General features: G+C 39.3%; 1 protein-coding gene across 1 annotated transcript in view; it reads right to left on the reverse strand.

The window, feature by feature from the left end:
• The window catches only part of LOC109376364 (matrix metalloproteinase-20), a 38,766-nt gene extending 16,202 nt beyond the window's left edge, over positions 1–22,564 (reverse strand). The window contains exons 1-6 of the mRNA XM_019632270.1: positions 22,432–22,564; positions 16,109–16,356; positions 12,262–12,410; positions 10,326–10,451; positions 9,345–9,506; positions 6,978–7,119 (exon numbers count right to left, since the gene is read on the reverse strand). Of these exons, the coding sequence (XP_019487815.1) occupies positions 6,978–7,119; positions 9,345–9,506; positions 10,326–10,451; positions 12,262–12,410; positions 16,109–16,356; positions 22,432–22,557 (953 nt within the window). The 5' untranslated portion in view covers positions 22,558–22,564. The remainder of the gene's footprint in view (positions 1–6,977; positions 7,120–9,344; positions 9,507–10,325; positions 10,452–12,261; positions 12,411–16,108; positions 16,357–22,431) is intronic.
• Positions 22,565–23,058: the final 494 nt, after the last annotated feature.

Raw genomic sequence — 23,058 nt, forward strand, 5'->3', positions numbered from 1 at the left:
ATCTTTGATGAAGAAGGCAAAACAATGGACTAATTGGGAACTTGATGAGAAATGAGTTCAATTCAATATACAGTTCTGAAATGCTGATTCTGTTCAAGTCATTGTGCTCAATGCTTACTAAGACAGGAAGTGTGCATTTCAGAGGATTATAATAGTGGGGATAAGGAAGTGGGGAAAGTGGGCAGGGAGAGCAGCGGGTATATCCCCGGATAAGTAGGCTCTATCTGCATTACATCTCTGATGAGTTACAGCTCATTTTCTTTCTGGGCACCCTAAAGCTGGGATGTATTTTCTTTCATCTTTCATTTAAAAATCAACAAGTAACTCTAGGTAAAACTGAACCCCATCTTTTATTTGAAGTTACAGGACATTGATGTTCCGAATGACTCAATATGAGTGGTAGTAAAGGGTAGTGACTAAAATTAAAGGAGGGTTGGGTGAAAAATGGGACGGGATTAAGAAGTACAAATTGGTAGTTATAAAATAGTCATGGGGATGTAAAATAAAGCCTAGGGAATACAGTCAATAATATGGTAATAACGATGTATGGTGTCAGATAGGTACTAGGTTTATCAGGGTGATCACTTTGTAAGTTATACAAATGTCTAATCATTATGTTGTATATCTGAAGCTAATACAATATTGTATGTCAACTGCAATTGAAAAACAAAACAAAAAGATTAAAAAAAGAGTATGGGCAAACTAAAAAGGTACTTTTTGAACTTTATACTGGTGGTAGAATCTTAAATTTCTTACTAAATAAACCCTGATTTAGAATATTGTGGGTATTGTGAGGATTAAATTGAGGTAGAGTAGTCATTCTAAACAAGAGTGATTTTGTGCCCCAGGGGACATTTGGCAATGTCTGCTGACATTTTTGGTGTCACAGCTAGGGCTGGGCGTTGCTGTTGGAGTCTAGTGGGTGAAGGCCATGGATGCTGCTATGCATCCTACAATACACAGGACAGCCCAACACAACGAAGACTTATATGGTGCAAAATATCAGTAGTGCCAAAGTTGAAGAACACTGGTTTAAGCAGTGTTATGACATAATGTATACACTGTATCATAAGGTAAAACAAACACTCCCCATCACTTATATAAAGTAATATGAATTCCACAAGGAACCTACAATCATGAAGATTTTCAGTACACTCGCTAATGAAGAAAAATTATGTCCTGTGGGTAATAAAGCAATGGAACACATACGCAGAGGATTTACAACCTTAGAGCTAGAGATTCCAATAATAAATGAATTAAAGTTGATAAAAAACATTATAGTAAGTAAACTTATAATACATTTGTAAATGGGGCCAGCCGAGTGGCACGTTGGTTAAGAACTGGCTTGGGACACCAGAGGGCCCCGGTTCGGATCCCACATATGAGGGCCAGTGACACTGCCCTCTACAGCTAAGACGCTGAACAACAGCTCAACTTTGAGCTGGGCTGCCTTGGGTCACTGGAGACAGCGTAGGCTGCAGTACTCGGCTGCAATGGGCTGCCATAAGTTACCATGTGTAGCCAGCAGCCAGCGTGAATGGCCAGCAGCCGTCCAGAGGCTGACGACTGATCTGCCTCGCCGGGAAGAGCGCAATGATGGTGCCAGCTTGGGTCAGTGAAGCAACATCCTCCACAACTAGACTGAAGAACAAAACAACAGCAACTTGTCTGTTCCTCTTCCCCCGATTCCCCAATAAAATCTTTAAAAAAACCCCAAAAAACATCTGTAAATGGATTTAAAATATAAGCCAAGTAAAAAAAAATCTATGAGCTTGTTGGAAAAGAGCAGCTGCAGGATATATTGTAACCAGTAATGAAAACATAAACAGATCATATCACTAGTCTGTAACCTCGTCTTTGATAAAGAAGGCAAAACAATGGAAGTTACTAAATATTATAGACCAACTGATTAGATATTAGCTGCACTGTTTATCTTTGTGTACCCAGGAGCCAACACTGTGCTTGGCACATAGTCAAGGCTCAATAAATATTTGTTGGTGAAATACATGGGTGCCAGAGGGTTGAGCAGAACTTATTTGATCATTGATTTTCAAATTCTCTGAAATTTTCTTCCCTTTTTACTGAAGAACAGTGACTATTTCATTAAGTTTGAGATTAGATCACTGATAACCTTCACCTGGCTTCCTCTAGCTTTTTGCCAGCTCTGTGTGCTCTTTGGGGCCAGGGTCATGTATTAGCCATCGTTTTATCCTCGGTTTAGCACAGTGCCTGGCACATCGAGGGCCTTGATCCATGTCTGTTAAACTTTTGTTCCTTTTTTGTTACACCCAACCATCTTTACTCACCACCTCCCTAAGCTGATCCCATCAGTCTTTCATTTTCAGGAGCTGCCTTCACCTTCCAGTTGCTGGACTGTCAAGGTAATTAAGCAACAGCTGAATGGGCAATTCATGTTCCATCCTCTTCACCCCTTTCCTTTGCTCGACTTTGTCCTTCTCTGTCATCTCGTTCCCTACTTTCATGGGGAAGAGGTGTCCTTCTTTCTATCTTTTTGATGCTCACAATTGAACTGCTGCTCCTCTCCCCTGAGACTGGGCAATGTGGTGCAATGAGAGAAGCAAGGGATGCTTGAAACATTGTTTTATCATTGGATATGTGACCTCATATGCGTCACTTAATTTTTCTGAGACTCAATTTCCTTCTCTCAAATAAGAGTGAGAATATTAATACTTCAAAGAATCAATTGAGATAATGCATAAGAAAGCATTCTATAAACTCTGGACTACTACTACAATTAGTTTTAAATACTTAAAAGTGACTTATTTTCACTCTACAAATTTATTAAATGATGATACGTAAAACTTAAACTTAGAGCTTATCAAGATAGCAAAGTTTTTTTCTTTGTCTCCCTGATATAAAATATTTCTGTCACTGAAAACTTTGAAGTACAAGCTGTCACGTCATTGGCTGAGAAGCCATTCTTTTTGAGGGGTTCACTAACCAGTGTTGTTTTATTAGAATACTTTAGAGGCCAAGAAATCCACCATGTATCATCCATCCATCTCACTGAGTTTAAGCAAAATACAGCATACAAAATTAAAAACCCATGGTGAGACACTGGTGTAGGTTAAAAATAGTCGAAACTTAGTGCCTTTAATTTAAGTGTTTACACACATCTGAGGAGACAATGGGGATCCGTGTTTATAACCCATAACCTGTGAAAATGAAAAGGGCCCCATTCTCAGCCAGAAGGAGGGAGTTCAGAAGAAATAATAATGAGTCAGATAGTTTAGTACACCTTCTGACTCTTTGAATTCTTAATGCATAACAGAGAATCAGCTTAAGTAAATACAATGCCATTTGCTTACTTTCAGTGACGCCACCTTATAGAAAAGACACACCTCCACGGAGACTGTGAAGGAGGAAGACTTCCTCTTCAGTTGCACTGGCTCTCCTCAAGCACATGGAATCGTGAGAAATGCTAGATTCCAAACATACTATCTAATCGTAGTGGTTATTGAGTTTACTGTCCTTCCTTCCCACAGTGCTTTGCATTTCTTTTTCTCTACTGGCTCCATTTCATGTCTTCAAATATGTCCAGGTATTACCCATCTTGAAAACTCTTCATTTGACCCTACCACCTCTTCCAGCTATTATCTTGACTTAACTCCCTCTGTTATCAAAAAGATTCTCAAATAAGTGATCTATAGCTACCATCTCCATTGGCTCCCCACCAATTGTTCTTTTACTTCACATGATATTCCTTCCTCACTACTCCACTGAAACTACATTCCTTAATTATCCTGGCCAGTCAGTCACTTTTCTTCAGTTCTCAGTCTGGTGGCCTGGGGTAGCATTTCCACTGTTCTTCATTTAAATAAAAAAATAAGCCTCTTTCCTCTGATTTATTTGGGGTTCCACAACAGGGATTCTGTCTCTGATGTCAAGTAGACCTAGGTTAAAATTCCAGCTGGGATAATAGCAGTGTGCATTAAATGAGTAAATGCCTGTAAAATACTTACTATAACACATAGTACACTGTAAATGATCATGAAATGTCAGTTGTTATTATTATTATTATTGTTTATTTTCACATCTTTAACTGCCTCCTCCATGTGGGAGATTCCATAACCTTTGAAGACATCAGCTTTGACCTCTTCTCTGAGCACTAGCTTATTTCTATAAAACCCTACTAGAATTGCCATCACCTGGAATTTGACAAGTCTAACACTGAGTTTTTCTTCATATGCCCAACAAATCTTGATTTTCCTATCTATGTGAATGCTGCTGCTACTTTTGACTCTTTCTTTTCCATTGTTCTCCTCACCAAATTAAATTAGTGCCCAAGTCCTTCTGGTGACTCCTTCAGAATGCCTTTTCCATCCATCCTTCTCTTCAACTCCTACTCGCATACCTTTAAAAATGTCTTTCTTTGCATTCTAATCTAAGATACATAACACCTTTCAATGATGTTGAAGTAGTGATGTGACAGTAGTGATTGACTGTTTTCGTTTTTTTTTAAATAAAGAATCCTATTTTGAGAATAAAACAGAATGTGCAGAAGCCTATCAAACATTTTTGGGAAACTTAGATAGTCTAAGAACATCCTCCTCCATCTGGCTGTTTACCTGACCTGGAGACCAAGGGCCTATGAGTACAGGAGCACTGAGTGCTTTTTCCATGAACTCAAATGAATATCAGGCAAAAGGCATAAGTTCATTTAAGTCAAAACGCAGTGCTTCTCTTGGCAGTTCCATTGCATAGTCAGAAGGTTTTCTATATTTGTGATAGGATCGACTCGGGACTGGGAGTCAGAAGACCCAGGTTGCAGTGGAGTGTCTGCTGGACTAAGAGACCTGGGCCTAGCTCTCTTGTCTCTAAAATGAAGAATTTGGACATGATCAACCTTTAAACTTATTCCATTTGTGAAATGCTAATTGTGATATTCTTGATTTTAGCCTTAAAATGATATTGTATAAAATTCAAAATAATCTGAGAGATGCAAATATAATTTAGGTGTGGCTGTAATTCAGTCATTTCCCTCTTCTCTTCCCTAAGTGCCTGAAGAAATCTGGGATAGTCTCAATATTTGGAAATTTATTATAAAGAATAAATGTGTGTGAATTAAAAAAATATATATATATGACTTTCAACTTAGTATAGCTAAAATTTCTCTTCAAACAGAACGTTTGAATGTACTGATGTTCCTTTATATGCTATGGAGATATGTAACAATCTCCATACAGTGACTTTAAAAGGTACTGCATTCCATCTGGCTTTGGGAAAAAAAACCATGTGGTTATTACATCCACAGTTTGAAATATCTCATCAATAAGTTATTGTTAGTGATGGGGAATTCCAGGCTTGTGGGTGGGAGAGAATAAACCGGGAGCTCTTTCATAATGGTCCCTAGGTTGCCATTGTAGCTGTGACTTGAAAGAATTCTTTGTTCTTTGTCCAGGCTTAGCAGGCACTTTGGGACTTTTGGTGACAGGCAGTAGGGGAACAGAGCTATAGAGTCATGGAATTCTAGCTCTGGAGGCAGGAGAGTAGGACAGTTAGGAGCCAGGCCCTGCCACAGTGTAGGTTGAGTCCCACTTCTACCCCTTACTAGCAGTGCGTTCTTGAACAAGTTGCTTATATTTTCTGTTTCTTATAAAAAGAGAATAAGAATTCATACCTCACAGGGCCATTGTAAGGATATAATAACAAAGTGTTTAGATAGTAAGTACTGAGCACACCGAAGTCACTATTCCTGTCAGGCAATGTCTCATTTTGTAGAGAAAGAGAAGTTCAAGGTCCCATGGCAAGTTAGGGGCAAATCCAGTGTTAGAAGGGGACCCCTCCTGACTCCCCGTCCTCCTTCTAGCTCTTCCTAGTTCTTTGGAATTACCTGCTCACAGTAGCTCATCAAATCCGATGGAGAAGATGAGAAGGTGATGACGAAGCAGGTACATATCAGTCAACCATCTGTCTTTCTCTAACCCCTCTGTAACCACTCATTTCCAAACGTCTCTTGCATCTATGCCTCCCTTTCTATTCTGTTACCACCCTCAGTGTTTATAGTCAAGACTTTGTCAAAAGATGTACCTACTTCAAATAGTCATTAGTAATTGCTAAATGCTCCTAGTTCGATACATAGAGTGTTTTTAAACATTTTTTCTTTTTTAAGAATACAATAATAATTGCATGGAAGGGCATAATATCTCTGACTGCACTGTGTCCTTTGCCCCCATCAAAACCACTGATATTTACCAAAAGAATAAGTTACATGCTACCCCGTGGCTAGCATCTCATTTCTTTATCACGCAACAGGTGCTGCATGCACCTGGCAGGGCAATGTAAACGCTACAGCCTTACCCCTCAGATGAAACCAATGATATTTAGCACGCTGTTCCAGACTCCTCCTGCTCCACCCCTAGCCAGTCACTCCTGGGTCAATGCCACCAATTCTGTTGCAGTTTATTTTTGGTAATAATCAATAAAAAGAAAGTCAATAATTGAGAAGTCTTAATAAAAAAGAATCAATCAAAATAAATAATAAAAAAATGCCTAAAGTATCTAAGACTCAACCCATTGTACATATTTTTGATTCCCAAATACTTACTGAGCACTCACCATGTGTTTGGCCCATGATTCGCCCAGGGTCACTTGATCAGTAAGAAGCAAGGTCACGATTTAAACCAACATAGCCTGATGTTAAAGCCTGAGTTCCTGGGCTCTGCTCTATTTTCCCTTTGAAAAGTGGCTGCCCTCCATTGTTAAAGATTTAGTTTAAGCTGTTCCTAATTTCTTAAAAATTAGGAATAATCTAGATGTTCATAAGGACGGCATTGGTTAAATAAGTGATGCTATATCTATTCATTGCAATATATATACATATATAAACTAGAGATGAACACTAAAATGTATTGACATGGGAAAATGAGATACTGTTGCGTGAAAGAAAAAGGTATGAATTATTTGCTTCGCACTTGTAGGACGACCTCGTTGTCTTACGTCGGTCTTGGGCTTACCGGTCCTTGAAGAACAGGAGCTCCTTTCCCAGCATTGTCACTGCGTCAAAGGACGAGCTGGAGTCACAGAGGTCGGGGTTGGACGGAGTATGAGAGGGCACATGGGGCACAGTGGGCTTTCCTGGGAACGTTTTCCGAGGCCCTAGGATTCAAAGTGACTTGGTCAAATGCTACCAGGAATCTAGAGTCTGTACACTTCTGCTCCAGGGACCCACTTTCACTGCCTTTCACAAGGTGATAAAGAGCGCAGCTGCCGATGGCAGGCAGACCTGGGTTTGAATTCCAGCTTCACCGGTGACTGAGCTGTGTGATACACAGGCAAATAGTTTCACCCCTCGAACCTGTTTCCTCATTAGTAAAATGGGAGGGGCAATAATAGTGCCTACCTCAGGCGTGTGTGAGAATTCAACACTGCCTGAAAAGCACTTAGTAGAGTGCTTGGCACATCGTAAATGTTCAAAAACTGGTAGCTATTATTTGATCATCACGCACAACTTCTTTGATAGCTATACGAGTACATGTTCCGAATTGGAAATGTATTCCTAAAATTGCCACTGGTTGTTTCATTGTAACTAATTTCTTTCTTCTCTATAAGATTATAAATTTCTTATGTGTTTTTGTACAATTTTTATCCACATTAGGGCATAAGGCACCCAGGAAAGACTGAGAATTCGTGTGGAATTGAAATACATTGAAGGTGTTTACTACTTAAAGACAGCTTCTGTTGGGTCCTCTTGTAAAGCAAGAGCCCACCCCTTAGGAGAGCTGCTGGTAAATTTTCCTCTCTCACTCCATGTTCCTGAGGACTATCTGCCAGCTATAGAAAAATGACGTCTGAGCCATTGCCCCTCGCAAGTCCCTGCTCTTGATCAAGTCTTGTTGTAACCAGAGGTGAAGATCAGGGGTGGAGTGAGGCACAGGAAAGGCCTGCTAAGGGTGAGAGAGGGGTGAGATCAGGGAGGAGTAGGGTCAGCAATGGGCAAAGATCAGAGGTAGGGTGAGGCTTCGGGAAAAGATCAGAAACTGGAAATTGGTCAGATCAGAAATGTTTTTGAACATTCACTACATGCCAAGCATTCTGCTAAGGGTCAGAGGTGGCAGGGTGGTCAGGCATGGGTGAGGAGTACGCTTCCTGGCAATATAAAAACTATGTTTTTATATTTTGTTCACCTGTGCAAAAATGGCCCTGTCAAACGATATGCTTCAGCTCCTGACTGAGAGACCATGGCCATGGGAATGGTGGTGCATTTCCAGTGCACGACGACCTGTAAAGGTCAGGCAAGTATTTGGATTCGTTGGCCCATGGGAATTGTTTCCCTACCCCTGGGAGCTCTGGAGCCCAGTTTGAAAAATGGAGACATTCACAGTATTTATTTTGTCACTTAAGGGTGGAGCAGAACTATCACCTACCCTCTGAAAGTGGATAGAGCTAGCTGAACACGTCTTTGGATAAAATTTGTCTTTTATGCCTCAGCTGAAATATGACTGTTTGCAGATGTGTGTGCCCATTTCTAAACAGCCAGATGGGTTGGCCAACACGCAGGAAGGTGTGGGGGATCAGGTCTCCAGGCCCTTTTCTAGGCTGAAAATATGAGAGGCTCCAAAAGTACAGGCTGAAGCCAGGCTCTGAAGCTTAAGGGAAAATCATTTTATAGATTTTTCTGGCCTTTCATTCATTAAAGAAAAAGTGTCAAAGTCTAAGGATGTATCAAGATTCCTTCTCATGAATTAATGGATTTGTCTTTCTGTTAAGCAAGATTAGATACAGTTTGTAATAATCCTCTATTACCTTTGAAAGGATGTTAACACAAGACGATTTTGAATATTTTTGGATACTTACTGTCTTTGAGCCTCAGCTTTCTCAGCTATCAAATGAAAACACTTCACACCCCACAGGCTGGGGTCATGAAGACAGTGTAGGATGACTCATATGACATGTTTTATAAACTGCAGGTTGTCTACACAACTGAGTGATGTAGTTATTATCATCATAACTTCTGTTTTTAGGAAAATAAGGTCACTTATAGGTAAGTACCATGAATATGAACTATAAATTATATCCATCCTCTCCCAATGTCTAAATCCTGACCTACACCTAAAAAATAGACAAATAATTGCATTTTCTATGGCCATCAAGGGACAAATGTGCTCTGGAAGAAAGATGTAAATTTAATTGCACATCTTAGAAGAGAGCAATATTCACATCTGGTAAATAAGCTCTTCACAAGAGGCACAGTTGGGGCTGTGGTCTCTAGCTAAATCTTTACCTCTGCATGTTAACTCCTGGCAATATATACTTTCTCTAAGTTGGAAACTGAATGCCTGTTACTTTCAGGGTTAGTCGTCAAAGAAGTGTAGTGATTGTACCATACAATGCCTGGATCCCTTTGACGTCATCCTTGGGAAGGTGGAATCCATAGGGATGCTGGTACTTATAAGTTGGGTACATCAGTGCTGAGGGGTCTGTGGAATGGGCCAAGCCTAGTGCGTGGCCAAATTCATGAGCAGCAACGGTGAATAAATTGAAACCTAGACAATATGAGAGAGAAAAAGACAGCATCAACACAGGGTTTTATTTTCCATATCTTGTCTTTACAGGAGAATTTATGCCCAAATCACAATTAACTCATTTTCTTTTCATGCTGAATTATTCAAAGATTGGTAGGTTTTTCTGGCACTTAGCTTTGCTAACTTTAGTCTAGTTCTTTCCCCCTTGGCTAGTAGGGACTTGAGGTTGGAAGAATGGAAATGTAAGTCAACTCACTTTGTTCATTGTCAGTGATGCTCAATAGATTCATAAAAAAGGGTCTAGTTAGAGCCAATAGTGGCAAAATGATAATAGTGGCAATAATAAGTAGATTTAGGCCACAAATACTTAACTAGTTCCCTACTATTTCAGGCTACTCCTTTTTATCCACACGTTACACATAGAAGATTTCCAGATGACATGCATGATATTCTGGAACTTTTATACCCATCCCCATCACACTTCTTGGGAGAATACTGACTCTCTTAGGTCATTTCTGAATGTAGCCTATTCTCAAGTATAAGTAAGGAACAATAAATACTAGGTAGTTGAATAAAAGAGCTGTGTGTTGAGGAGGGGATTGCTGCTTTTTGAGATTATGTACAACGAGCCAGAGATCAGACAAGTCTACAGCACGAATGAGGGTGGGCTTTTCCCTATGGTGTTCCCTTTCAGATTTTTGGATTTTTGGCTTACTTGTTTTTCCTAGCCAGCCCCCCTAGTTAAAGGGTGGCTTGGGACGTTGAACCTCAAGGTTTCATGATGGAGGCCCAGGAGAAGGTACAATATTTTCCAGGTTATGGTGAATTGTGCATATATACCATTCGTTCCCATAGTCCACTTCTCAGCATTGTCGAAATGTGTATCTCCTCCCAGGCCTTCTCCAGGTGCAAATGCATGGGCTAAAGTCCCTCGAGGCCCATCGAATGGGTAGGAATCCCCGTGATCTAAAAAAGTGGGGAGAAATGCCAACAACATTTAGTCCTTCTAGCAATTTGGAGAGATATATAACGTTACAGGGAATGGACAACTTTTCGAATCGAACTGACACTTCTCATACAAATAGACTTTCAATATTGTTTTTTTTTAATATAAAAAGTTCAATGTCAAAGAGTAATCTGTTGATTTGAAAAATTAAAAGTGTTATTTTGTATTTCAAAGATAGGGAGCATTAAAAATTAAAAAATGTTCTTCTGTTATTGTTTTGATTGCTATGGCTTTAATTGACATACTGTGAATTATGCCCATTCCACAAATTACAAAAGGAGAGAGCACAGATGATCATTTTTTACTGCAGCCTCATCCACTGACTGGAAGGCGAACGTGCTGGCAGAGTACAGCTTTCAGCATATGATTCAGCTAAGACAGTAACAGCAAATTGAATAAATAAGTGTGTGCTTTGTGATTCTACAGCACAGTACACTATAATACAACTTAAGGAAGTCTTGAAAAAATTTCTCTGTAATTTTGACATACTTTCATTGTAAAACTCATGAAAGTAATAAAGGTGTTTATAAATCCTAACTTTGAAACCTTTATATATTTTTGTTTTATTATCTGTATATAATTAACAGTTCATTGCTAATTTAATAGGAAACGAGGAAGAATTAAATGAGGGATGGTGTAGAAGCAACATTTCAAAGGTTTTCAGGATTTTAGTGAGGATACATTGCTTTAATAAAAACCAACAAAGCAATGTTCTGGTGTTTCATTCCCCAGGTTTAGGTGCAGTGCAGTTTAATCAGCTTGCATGCCCTGAGGCACCTAATGAAATGGCAGCACGGTCCTTAGTCAGCTTGTGTGTTAAGGGACAGGGCCCAAGCATGAAAGATCAAGAGAGATCTGGATGTTAACTCCACGGCCCTCAAAGCTGCCCTGAGCCGCACTGTCCTGCCACTTTACCGCGGTGGCCTTGATCCTCTGGGAGGACCAGGGCCCACCATAGGCCATCTCTACAGGATTCGGACTCAGGACTTGCTTGATCTTCTCTCTCCTAGCTTCTAAGCATGCTTTCCCCCAGTGACATCAGCTAAAAATTATGATCAAGACTTGAAATAACAGGGACGCTTAGAAATGTTATCCTTGGAGGGGAAGAGGCTATGGGACTCACCTTGATTATTAGGAAGCTAAGAAGAGAAAGTAATTTCACGGCCTTTCCTTTGTCATCTAACTAGACATGTTTCTCTGAAAAAGGCTCAGAGCATCCCACCAACTCTGTGTAAAGTTGTGCCTCTACTCCTTACCAGGGTGAGTGGGGGGTGGAGAAAAAGGGGGCACGTTGGAGGCAAGATAGCAACACCACTCCCTACTCATTGCTGCAGGGGGAAAGCTGTCAGGGCCATTGAAGTTTGTTTCTTTCAGTGAAGATTCAAGGTTGGAGATTCTTGGCTATTATGGGAGGGGGTATATAGCAATGAACAACATCACAGATATGGCATGAGGTCCTATGTCCTCCCAGCCAATGGGAAAGCTAAATATGACAGAATTTGCCCCTAATGGGGCAAACTGTGATGAAAACTGGTGATACCGAGTCTATTTTACAGCTCAGTCTAATGATGACAACAGATGCCAAGAACTCCTCTGGTTCTATTTTCTGGCCAGAGAAAGATCATGACTTTGCCATGACCGTGGCCTCTGTCCATCACAGCTCTGTGTGAAGGATTGTGCTAATCACTTGAATTAAATATTGTAGAAGGAAAAGTATTGGAACATTTCTCCTCTGGATTAGTAGACAAAATCCAAGAAGCACCACAGTACCTCCCGTTTCAAAAGATATCATAATATCAGCTTCTCCTGAGTTGATTCTCACAAAGTTCAGAGGGACGGCACTACTCCAGGCCTGTAAGGCCATCTCTACTGCTTTGTCCACCTCAGCAGAAGGCATAGAAGATGTGTATTTGGATACTCTGCGAAAATAGAAGGGACATGTTATTCTTTAAGTGAATGCTTCTAAGTGAAGAAACCAAAAATTATGTTGCTTATAGTAAAAATGAAAATATTTAACATAAATATATAATTTAGATTTATAATTTAGATTATAATTCTTATTTTGCTTCCATATTTGTTAAATTGCTGAAACATGTTAAACAATATGAAAAACAAAGTGGAGAAATGAAAGAGGTGGGATAATCTGGTGCCAAAACAGTTTGGCTTTCACTGTTGTTAGATTATCACTAATTTTAAAGAGTAATACCTTGTGCAGTTTTACAAGTACCAAGAAGTCTATTTTACCTAATGTGGTTTTAACTGAGAAGGAAGCTCTTTTTCCTCATAAGGACTGAAAATTTTCAATTGTAAACAATAAAAATGTGGAGTTTTACAGTTTTACAAATTCTGATTCAAAGGCCATCAGGGTTTCCCCAGGGCCACGGGGGAATGTTTTTTTTTTTTAAATAATACATTTCTTAAAGAGGAAATGCTAGCTTTAAATGACGATGCTCTCTTGGTCTGAAAAAGACTTGAGCCTTTCATCAAGTCCTGGTGTGACAATGACATCTGCAGGCAGAAAAGTATAGAGATTTTTTTCTGTTGGTTTGTTTGTTTTTGAAAAACAGGTAAAGAGAGACAGTTAGTGGGTGGTCCTCTAAGACAGCCTGCTCTGGAGTCTAGGGGCTGGCAGCATGTGAGAGAAAGGCTGGAGAGAGGAACTTCCACCTGGGACTTTGGCGGGGATGGAATAATAGATGCAGAGTGAGAAGCCAGGGCTGTGACAGCCAGCCTTGAGAGCAGGACTGAGACCACTTTCTTTCTCCAGCTCCTAGTCCAGTACCTTGCACATAATAGGTACTTAGCAAATATACTTGATAAATGGATGAATTAATGAAAGCTAGTGGTTTTTAGGGCCTACTAAGCGGTTCTCAAATTTTAGGAGCTGTGTTAACTACCTAGGGAGATTTAAAAATACACATGTGTGACCTAGTCATCTGCACTTTAAGAAGTATTCTAAGTTATTCTGAGGCAGGTGGTACAATCTCAACCAGAAACCAACAGAGGAAATCCTAGGGGCCCACAAGGAAGAGACCATGTCCCACAGAAGGGATAGTAGTTGGTTTTACTTAACGCTGGTGAGGAAAGGAACAAGATCTTTACCTCCAGGGGTTAGGGCCAAGATGAGAGAGCTACAGTGGTGAGGGGAGAAACCAGAAAGACCCTTAAAGAGACCATTTAGTGTTTTCAAATTATGCCAAGCCCATTGTACAACATGAATCTGTGGTTTATCACGATTCTGTGTAGTTAGTACCTTGAAATTCCCTCACATTATAGAAGAGCCAGCTGTATCTTCGAGCTGACTGTGTGTTGGGTTGGAGAAGACAGAGAAAGAAAGGAAGAGCATCAGAAAAGAACATGGAGAAAAGTCCAGACCCAGTCTACAGACTGATAATAGTGATAATAGCTACTATTCTTTGAACACATACGAAGGGCTAGACACTGTTCTAAGCACTTTTTAATGTGATATGCCCTCGAATCCTCACAACACCTTAGGAGTTAATAATAATGATCTCCATTTTATGATAAGTCAGGATTTGAGCCCATTTCTATCTGACTTCAAAGCTGATGCATATAAGCACCATGATAATTTTCTATCTTTTAAAATCCTCTGTTATAAGAAGTTATTCTGGGATCCAGTATCTACATAGATGGCGTACTAAGACAGGCTCTCCTGAGGCGGCAGGGAAGTTGTTCAAGAGTAAGAGGTGTTTTAGACTGCCTAACTTACTATAAGAATATACTTCTCCAAGTCCCTAATTATTCTGATCTGTGAAACTCGTCTTAGCTGTGCATACTCACAGACCAAAATTCTGTGATACAGTTTATATATACATTTTTCCTGTCTTACCCTTAATCATCTCATAATCACTGTATGTTCAACTCCTTATGGATTGTTTTCCATAAGGGGAACAAATGCTTTGATTTCTGTGGATTTCTTAACTGAAGCCTACTCATAATTGTGTTCAGTGCGCCACCTTATGGACTCATTAGCTCATAGCAGCCTAGTTTGGGTCCTCATGTGATCACAGGGACCAACTGGTGAACTGGTACAGTTTAACAACCGGCTCTATGAGGAAAATTCTTGATGTGCAAGGTTTGTCGATTTCCATATTGTAAACACTCTCATTATGGCTAATTTCAAGCTACCAATTTTCCACCACTGAACACAAAGCTGGGGAGAGCTGAGCAACAGAACATCATTTTCACTGTACAAAATAAATGTAAATGACTTTGTAAGCATAGACAAATGTAGTATAATAATTAAAAAGCAATGCTTTGATTATCTTTGTTTTTAATATTATTTATTTAATTGTAAGTTTGTATAGTTTAGTTTTTAATAATGGGTTTTTGTGGCAACCAACTCACAAAATTTTTGGTAACTTAATAACTGGCTGTGAAATTGCAGAAAATTCAAGTATTGGCTCTTCTGAGCTGTTTGTAGCCGGCTCCTGCACACCACTGCTGGGACTATTTAACAGTCCAGTCTGTCCCCATCCCGAGATATTGACCAGATATGCTCATCCAAAAAAACTAAAATCTGATTCTGACCCTGGCTTGGCTCTCCATTACACTGGCAATACAATCCACACTGCTTAGCCTCACATTTTAGCTCCCTCCAGGCTGCCTCTCTAGCCTCACTTCTCGCTATTCCCCTTCCTACACTCTCTGCTCGCCCGTGGCACTGCGGGTGGCACTGCCGCCCACACACCAGGCTATTCCACTCCATGCCGCGATTTGCTCAGTCTGCTTTTCTAGTTGGGAAACCCCTACCTTTGCGAGGCCTGGGGCAAAAATACAAAGGGAGGCTGCCCTTTTTTCCCCCAGTGCTGCCTCTGTCTGGCATGCACAAAGCCACGTGCCCACACGCTGTCCTCCTGCCTCCAACCCCACCCTTAGGAGGAAGGGTGGGCCTGTGGAAGGACGCCTGCGCTGGCCCCAGAAGTGGGTTTGGGTTTCTGTGCAAGGAATTCCCACGTGAGGACCTAGAGCACAGAGAGAATGTAAGCTCTGGTTGGGCGTGTCCTCTCAGACTACACAGAATCCTTGTTCTGGGCAGGAGGAGGCCACAGGATGACCAGAGAGGGCATGCTAAAGTGTGGAGTAGAGGCAGGCATAAGCTGGGGAATGGGGGAGACGGGGGCTTAGGGCCGACCCATCAAGGACAATTTATCTCCAAAATTGAGTGCCAATTGTAGGCACTTAATAAGTCATCACTACATGATTTTTTAAATCCATGAACACAATTCATTTATTGATAAGTGAGTTGTAACATACCCTTCTGATTGAACAGGTTGTTTTAAGAAAACTGGTTGGTACTGTCAGGTTATTAACCCTAGATTATTTTTCTTTGAAGATAAATAACTGTGTTGTCTCTGGTAAAATTGTTTGTAATGCCTAAGATGGCCAGCCGTTACAATGATCCGGAGATCATATTTTTTAGCGAATTCTCTATTGTCATTGTCTAAAGATTAGGCCTAAACGTTTTTACTCTTTCTTATGGTTGTGATGAGTCACGATATTTATGCAGATCAGAAGGAAGATATTTTGAAAAGAAAAGAAGGAAAGAGAGACAGGGTGTTTCTTTCTGAGTTTGGAAAGACTCAGATCTCATTACCTGTATGTCAAAGTGTTTTTTTTCCATTTGGGTTCACCTGGGAAGAGGCGGTAGTTTGCCACGTCAGGAACTCCACAGCGGGGCCTCTTAATCACATCCATTGTGGACCGGTCTAACTTTCCGGTGACTCGGAGGCCAAAGAATGCTTGCAGCTCCTTAATCTTCTTTACCATGGAATTGCTTCCTCGTGCAACCACCTCACCAATCTGGTGTCCTCCTTTCTTTGTGTAATACTTGTCAAGATATGCCTAAAATGGAGAGGCAGGCTGACACATCTACAGCAATCTCTGGGAAATACTCATGCTCAGGAACGACAGGGACCATATTTTCTCGATGTATCAAAAATAATGTGTAGAGCATATCCCCACTTTTGAAAAAATTGAGATGCATTTGCATAGATAAAGCTTAGAAAGATATATAGTATGCCAAATTATTAACAATGATTATCTTTTATTTATTTATTTTTTGCTTACCTGCATTTTATAGTTCTACAATGAATAGGTAGTCTAAAAGAGGAAAATAATGGAAGGAAAAATGAATATTCCCCCCCTCCCCCCCGTGGATCGTTTGTCTTTGATATGTGTATCCAATTTGCAAAACAGATTGTCATATTTCTCTGTAAGCAGTTATGGTATCATTTTCATTATACATTATGCAAGATCAGTGTTTTTAACTCTCAGAGGCTTTATATTTCTGCCTGTCATCTTATACGAAGGCAGAGGGTCAATCTGTTTCCTGACTGAGGCTTTTAATCAGTTCAGGTATGTTCATATGTGGGGTTGAACTTGATTTTATAGGATAGGTTTCCTGGGACAGGTTTTTTTGTCCTTTGAGATAAATAAAATTAACCATACATTATAAAATTTCATTTGCACATTAAGGCTTAAAACCTCTAAAATATATATATATCATTCAGAACACTTTTCCATGACTGCTTAAGGGAAAATGAATGAGGCAGGGTCATGCAACTGTGGGTCAGAGCCTGCTGTGGGCCCAGGAATTTCAGCCACCTAACTTTTTGTGGGCAAATAAACAAAGAGCAGCTAAAGATTTATATACATATTTTATTACATATAAACATTTTTATTTATATATATAAGGTATATCAATTGTATATAATAATATTATTGATGTACTTTAAAAATGATATATGTATTTATATGCTATGTAAATTATATATTTAAAAAATTTATGTTATATGTACATTATATATATATAAATAACAAAATATTGGCAACAATCTTAATGTCTCACAATAGAAAGTTTGTTAGACATATTATTATGCATTCATGTGAAGTAATACTAAGCCTCTACTAAATCACATTTTTGAAAAATATTTAATGGCATGGAATAATGCACTCCATATAATGACAATATACTGAGAAAAGCAGAGGATAAATCTTTATAGATTATAATAATAATTTAATAAATAAAACAAACCAAATATATATGTATGTATTTAAATTATGCTCATGTTCATTATACATGTACATTATTATAATGTTAATATGTATATTAATATTTAAAATTAACATACTAATTAATATATTGATAATATATATCATATTTAATGAACATGAATAAAATAAATAATGGAAAGAAATATGTCTAAATATTAATCTCGTTTACCTTTGGGTTGTAAAATTGTGGGCGACAGTTAATTTTTTTCCTTTCCTATAAGCCAAAGTTTTCTGCTATGAACATGGACTGTAATTGTTAATGAAAAAATAAAAAAGGAGTAAGACTGGCTCACTCATTTGGACAAGGTGCTCTGCTTCTTCACTGGGGGGTCAACCGATCCTTGTTTCCTGTCCTGCTTGTGAGAGAAGCTCACTTCCCTGGTAATTGTCCCTTGTACAAATGTAATGACGTGAGAACCTAGAGGAGTGAAAGGGGAAGGCAGCGTGGAGAGCCAGGTCCTGAAGCCTGCAGTAGGCTCTCTGAAACAAAGGTGAGACGAGTTCTGTGTCCATCTCTGGTTAGACCATCGTAAGTAAGCATTTAATGTTTGTGACCTTTTTTGCAAGATGGCATCGATTCTCTTGAGCCACCTGTCTGCTCTAGCTGTTGCTGTGATAATGCGACGCTCATGGTAAAGCTGAGCTATGTTCTTCAGAGGTAAGCTCTGTGCAGAAGATCAGATGCTCCTTGTTTTCTGAGATAGTTTTGATTTCAAATATTTTGTTCCCTTGTTAGGTTGTGTGTTTTATTCTATATTCTGATTTGACAATTCTTGGTTTCACAATAAGGGAGGAAGCTCATGATATATTAAGTGGAAAGCAGGTTTACAACTACTATTATAGCATAAGCCATGTTTGTCAACAAAAGTGTGTGCATGTGGATACACACACAGATAGTCACAAACTGGGACTATGGTGAGGAATTGGGGAGGGGGAGCTACCAAAAACTCAGTAATCAAGAAAAATAATATTTTAATGCAATATTTAAAAGATTGAAATTAATGAAAAAAAATCCATGATACACAAAATATTAAAATTTTTAACAAACACAGTGTTCAATCCTGCCTCATCCTCCTCACCCTAGTTTGGGCCTGAGTCATAGGAAAGTGTTTTGAAAGATATACACTGAAGGATTAACAGTGATATATCTTAGTGATGTAATTGAGACTAATTCTTTTTTAGTTATATATGTTTTATAATTTTTCTATTCTGAACATATACAAGTTTTACAACAAAATGTTTTTTCTTTAACCTCTGTTGGCGCAACTGATCTCACAGATTCATTGCACACAAATTTTCAAATATCTAACAGTTAACTTAAGTATCGTGACTCATTGCTTCCTTATCTTCCCCCTCTACCGTAACTTATTGCCAGTCGTGTTTGTGACTTAGTAAAGATGTATTTCATTGCGGCATCTTTGTGTGCAATGAATGAGATCAGTTGCGCCCAACGGAGGGTTTAAAATATGCATAAGATCTTAACAGACTTTGGGCAATTCCATTAATTTCTTTTGGTTTCAGCTTTCTCATCTATACAATGGGGTTGGTATCTATCCTACTGACCACAGCAGTGTGAGGAGCCAATGGGGTTCACACTGTAAAAATACTTTTAAATATATCAAAAAACTTTAAAATGTATATCCTTTTACTCATTAATTCCACTTCTGGAAATCTATCCTGAAAAAATAACCCTTTAGATTAGGCTGATGTACAAAGGTGTTCATAGAAACATTCATATGGAAATAATCTATGCGTCTAACAAAAGAAATGATTAAATAAATTATAACTCATTTATATTCTGGAATATTTGTAATGCTTTAAAATGATGTTTATGAAAATAGTATAAAAACCAAAATTTTATTATGACATAATAATCAGTAAGAAAGATTGGAATAAAATATAATAACAATTAAAAAATATCTGTATGCGCAGAAAGTAAAATGGTAGTAAAAACGTCTGAATTTAACAGTTTGTATTTGGAAGGTTTCTATTTTCTTTAATTATGAATTCATAATAATGTAATAATGACAACTTATATTATTTTAAGGATAATTTAACACTTGTTTTAAATGTATTGATATTACTGATTTTTAACAAACAAGCAAGCAAACAAACAAAAAATAGAATAAAACCCTGGATTAAGAGACTAAGTAAACATTTTATCATTCCATCGTTTCAAAGCCTTTATGTTCATGAGCAAATAAGAATTTAAAGGATAAAAGCGGGCATTAAATAAATCAACTAAAAACCCGTTCATCTTTTCAAGTGTAGATTATTGTGTTCATAGGCTTGGGAGGAAGCATGTGACATTTGGAAACATTGCCTGTCTGGTGATTCCAGGCACAAGAAACCATTTGTTCTCTCTTAGTGAGACACCTAGAAAGAAGAGAGCAGCGTGGAAGCTGCTTATCCTGACGCGAGCTCCCAGGCCCCAGGTGATTCGCTGGCATTGCGTATCTCTGGGACTCAGCCAGGGCCCTCTTCCTGTGGTTTCTCAGCTCTTACCACACTGGCCTGATGCTTGCATCGAAGCTCCTTCAACCCCCAAGCTGCTGTACTAGCTGTTTCCTCTGCCCAGACTGCTCTATCTCCAGATTTTCACATGACTGGGAATTTCATGCAGTTCAGGTTCATCTGGAATGTCACTTCCTCAGAGAAGCCTTTCTGGATTACTCAGGTGAAAATGTCCCCTTATCACCTACCGTCCCAGTCACTCTCTAGCATCCTAATTAACTTTTATCCAATATCACATCACTTTCTGAAATAATCTTGGGCTCTTATTGACTGCTACTTATTTATCTCCTCCCGGGACCTTCCCAGTCCCTCTGTCATCCCCACGTAAATGCCTTAAGAACAGGGACTTGACTTGTTTTGTTCACTGATGTTTATCCAGTACTTAGAACAGGTCCTGGCACATAGCACACAGTAAGCAGTCAATAAATAACTGTGGATTGAATGAACTTAAACTGCCTATTTTCATTTGTTGTATTGTAAGGCTTCCAAAGCTGTTACATGCTTCTATAAACTATAAGGTGGGACATTAATTTTTTCTAGTCACTGAGACCCACTTGAGAGGTTTGCCCAGATCATTCCAGCCTACTAGAGTGATACCTGTTCCTACCCAGAGCTGATGGCCGGGGCCATTGCAGGCAGGAAAAGTACAATTTGCCAGGCAGCAAGGTGTTGACAAGTTTCCTTGGTCCTTGGTCAAAGGTCTTTCTGAGAGTGTGTCATAAGGGAGACTGAGGAGAGCTGACTTATTTTGGAGAAAAAGAAGTAAGGGATCAGTAAAGATCCCTAACATTCCAAGGTTACCTAATTCTTTCCAAATACTCCTAGCAAGGACAGCTTTCCCCAAGTCTTTCATGGCCTTAATTCCTGCATTGGGGGACAGCTAATTTTTTCCGTAAAGAGCCAATAGTTAATATTTTTGATTCTGCCAAACTCCATTGTAGTACAAAACAGGAATAGACAATATGTAAACCAATAGGTGTGACCGGTATTGCCGATGACCATAGTTTGTCTGAACCTGGACTAGAGACATGGTCATCAGCCCCCTCAGGACCGTCTTGGCCCAGAAGGAGGTCACAAAAACTCTGTAGTTTCTACATCAGAGTGGCATAAAGCTGGGTTTGGGAAAAATTACATTTGGGGAGAAGGGACCCAAAGCTAGGGGGCACCAGTGAAATACAATTTGAAATGGACCCCAATTCTGAGATACGTTATTTTGAATTTAATGCATCTTAAAAGTGAGCTCAAGTCAAAAGAAGTTCAATTCATCAGGCCTGTACTTGGCATCCACTGTACTGTTTATATGCAGTGGTGATATTCAAAATGTTTATAACTGGTGTGGCAGGGGGCTGACCAGATAGAATGGACAACTAGTGTGAGCAATCTGTAGGGACACGCTGGTGTGGGTGTACAGTACTGGTGACAAACAGGTCTGCAGTGCAACTGGAGAAGCAGGACACAGTGTAGTCTGGCAGGTAGGAAAGAAAGCATCCCGGAGGCAGGGTGGGTAATTAAAGACGTGCTGTCACTCTTGAAAGAGAAGTCCCGGTGCAAAAACATCTTATCCACACACCTTTCACTAACGTTGGAAGCTCCATCATTAGCGACTCGTTTCTTTAGGTTAAAGACTGCTGCCTTCCCATTAGATGCAAAAGATGCTTAGAAACAAATATACATTGAGTCACACCTGGTCGTTGCAAAAGTCCTAGTATGAATTACTTGTATCTAATCCTTTCCAACAGTCAGTTGGGAGAGGTTTTAAAAAGGGAAAATACAGAAAGTGTAAGTAAGTAAGGTATTTGGAGAATGTATTTTAGAGAGCAAAGATTCTCAAATGAAAAGAGTTAGGCACCCAGGAAAAATTTGGTTCATTTTAGATTTTGACCAGGTTTTCCCTGAGAAAATTTGGTTCATTTTAGATTTTGACCAGGTTTTCCCTGAGTACAAGAAGCTGCTAGGACGTTTAGCATTGCATTTACAGCCCTCCTCTAGTGTGCAAATCTTACACCTCGATTTTTATTTTTCTGCTCTTATTTTCCTCCTATATTAGTCCTCAAATATTTCTTTGGTCTTTTTGTATTGCATATATTTTTGCAAGCCACCTTAAATTCTATAAGATGCAAGATACCTAGATAAAGATTTATTCATTTATTTATTCAATAAAGCAACATGCACACTTAATATGCACCAGACATCTGTCTTAGTTGCACAGAAGGCAGTATCTATTAGACTTCAATGGTCTTATAAAATTATTTTAAATCAATAACAGATTATTCCGTATTTTCTCATTATACCCCTTTAGGTTTTCCGGGGCAGCAGGAGGAAGAGGGAATTGTGCAAAGATTCACAAACCTGTGCGAGGTGGTAGTTGTTCCTTGAGGTCCTGGGGGTGGCTGCAAATAGGGAGGGGGCTGCAGTGGAAAAGTTCAAAGCCGTGATGAGGAGGAGAGCGAGGCCAGATGCAGGGAGTAACTTCATCTCCTCAAGGTAGCTTGGTAATTATATCAGCTTGGGGGACGGCAGACAATGCACATTTGCACTTCGACCTTGAGCTGCTTTTATAGAGTCAAACAGGTCTGGACCCTCAGAGCAAGGATGATTCATGTCTCAAAAGGTAATTACACAGCTCATTTCTCTCCCTGATGATGGGGTAACACAATGGTACACAGGAGTCAGGGAAACCTTCATTCTTTGTGATTTACCAAGTCACAAAAGGAGAAAAACAGTCAGTTTTAATGAAATTTGTCTGCTACTTACACAAATAGGGGTAAATTTGATTAATCTGAACACCACTGAACTGAAACATTTGATTAGTCTCAGTTTGGGTTTTTTTTTCCATTTTGATTACAGAAAAGGTAAATGATTAGAATATAATTTAATTTGTCCTCAGTAATTCTGGGCTTGATTCAATCCAATCGTCTGTGTCTTCTGCATCTAACTTGACATTTCTCAGTAACGAATGCTGTTTATAATGATGGT

Source organism: Hipposideros armiger, unplaced genomic scaffold, assembly GCF_001890085.2.
Source record: "Hipposideros armiger isolate ML-2016 unplaced genomic scaffold, ASM189008v1 scaffold_1114, whole genome shotgun sequence".
In the NCBI taxonomy this organism is placed as follows: Eukaryota; Metazoa; Chordata; class Mammalia; order Chiroptera; family Hipposideridae; genus Hipposideros; species Hipposideros armiger.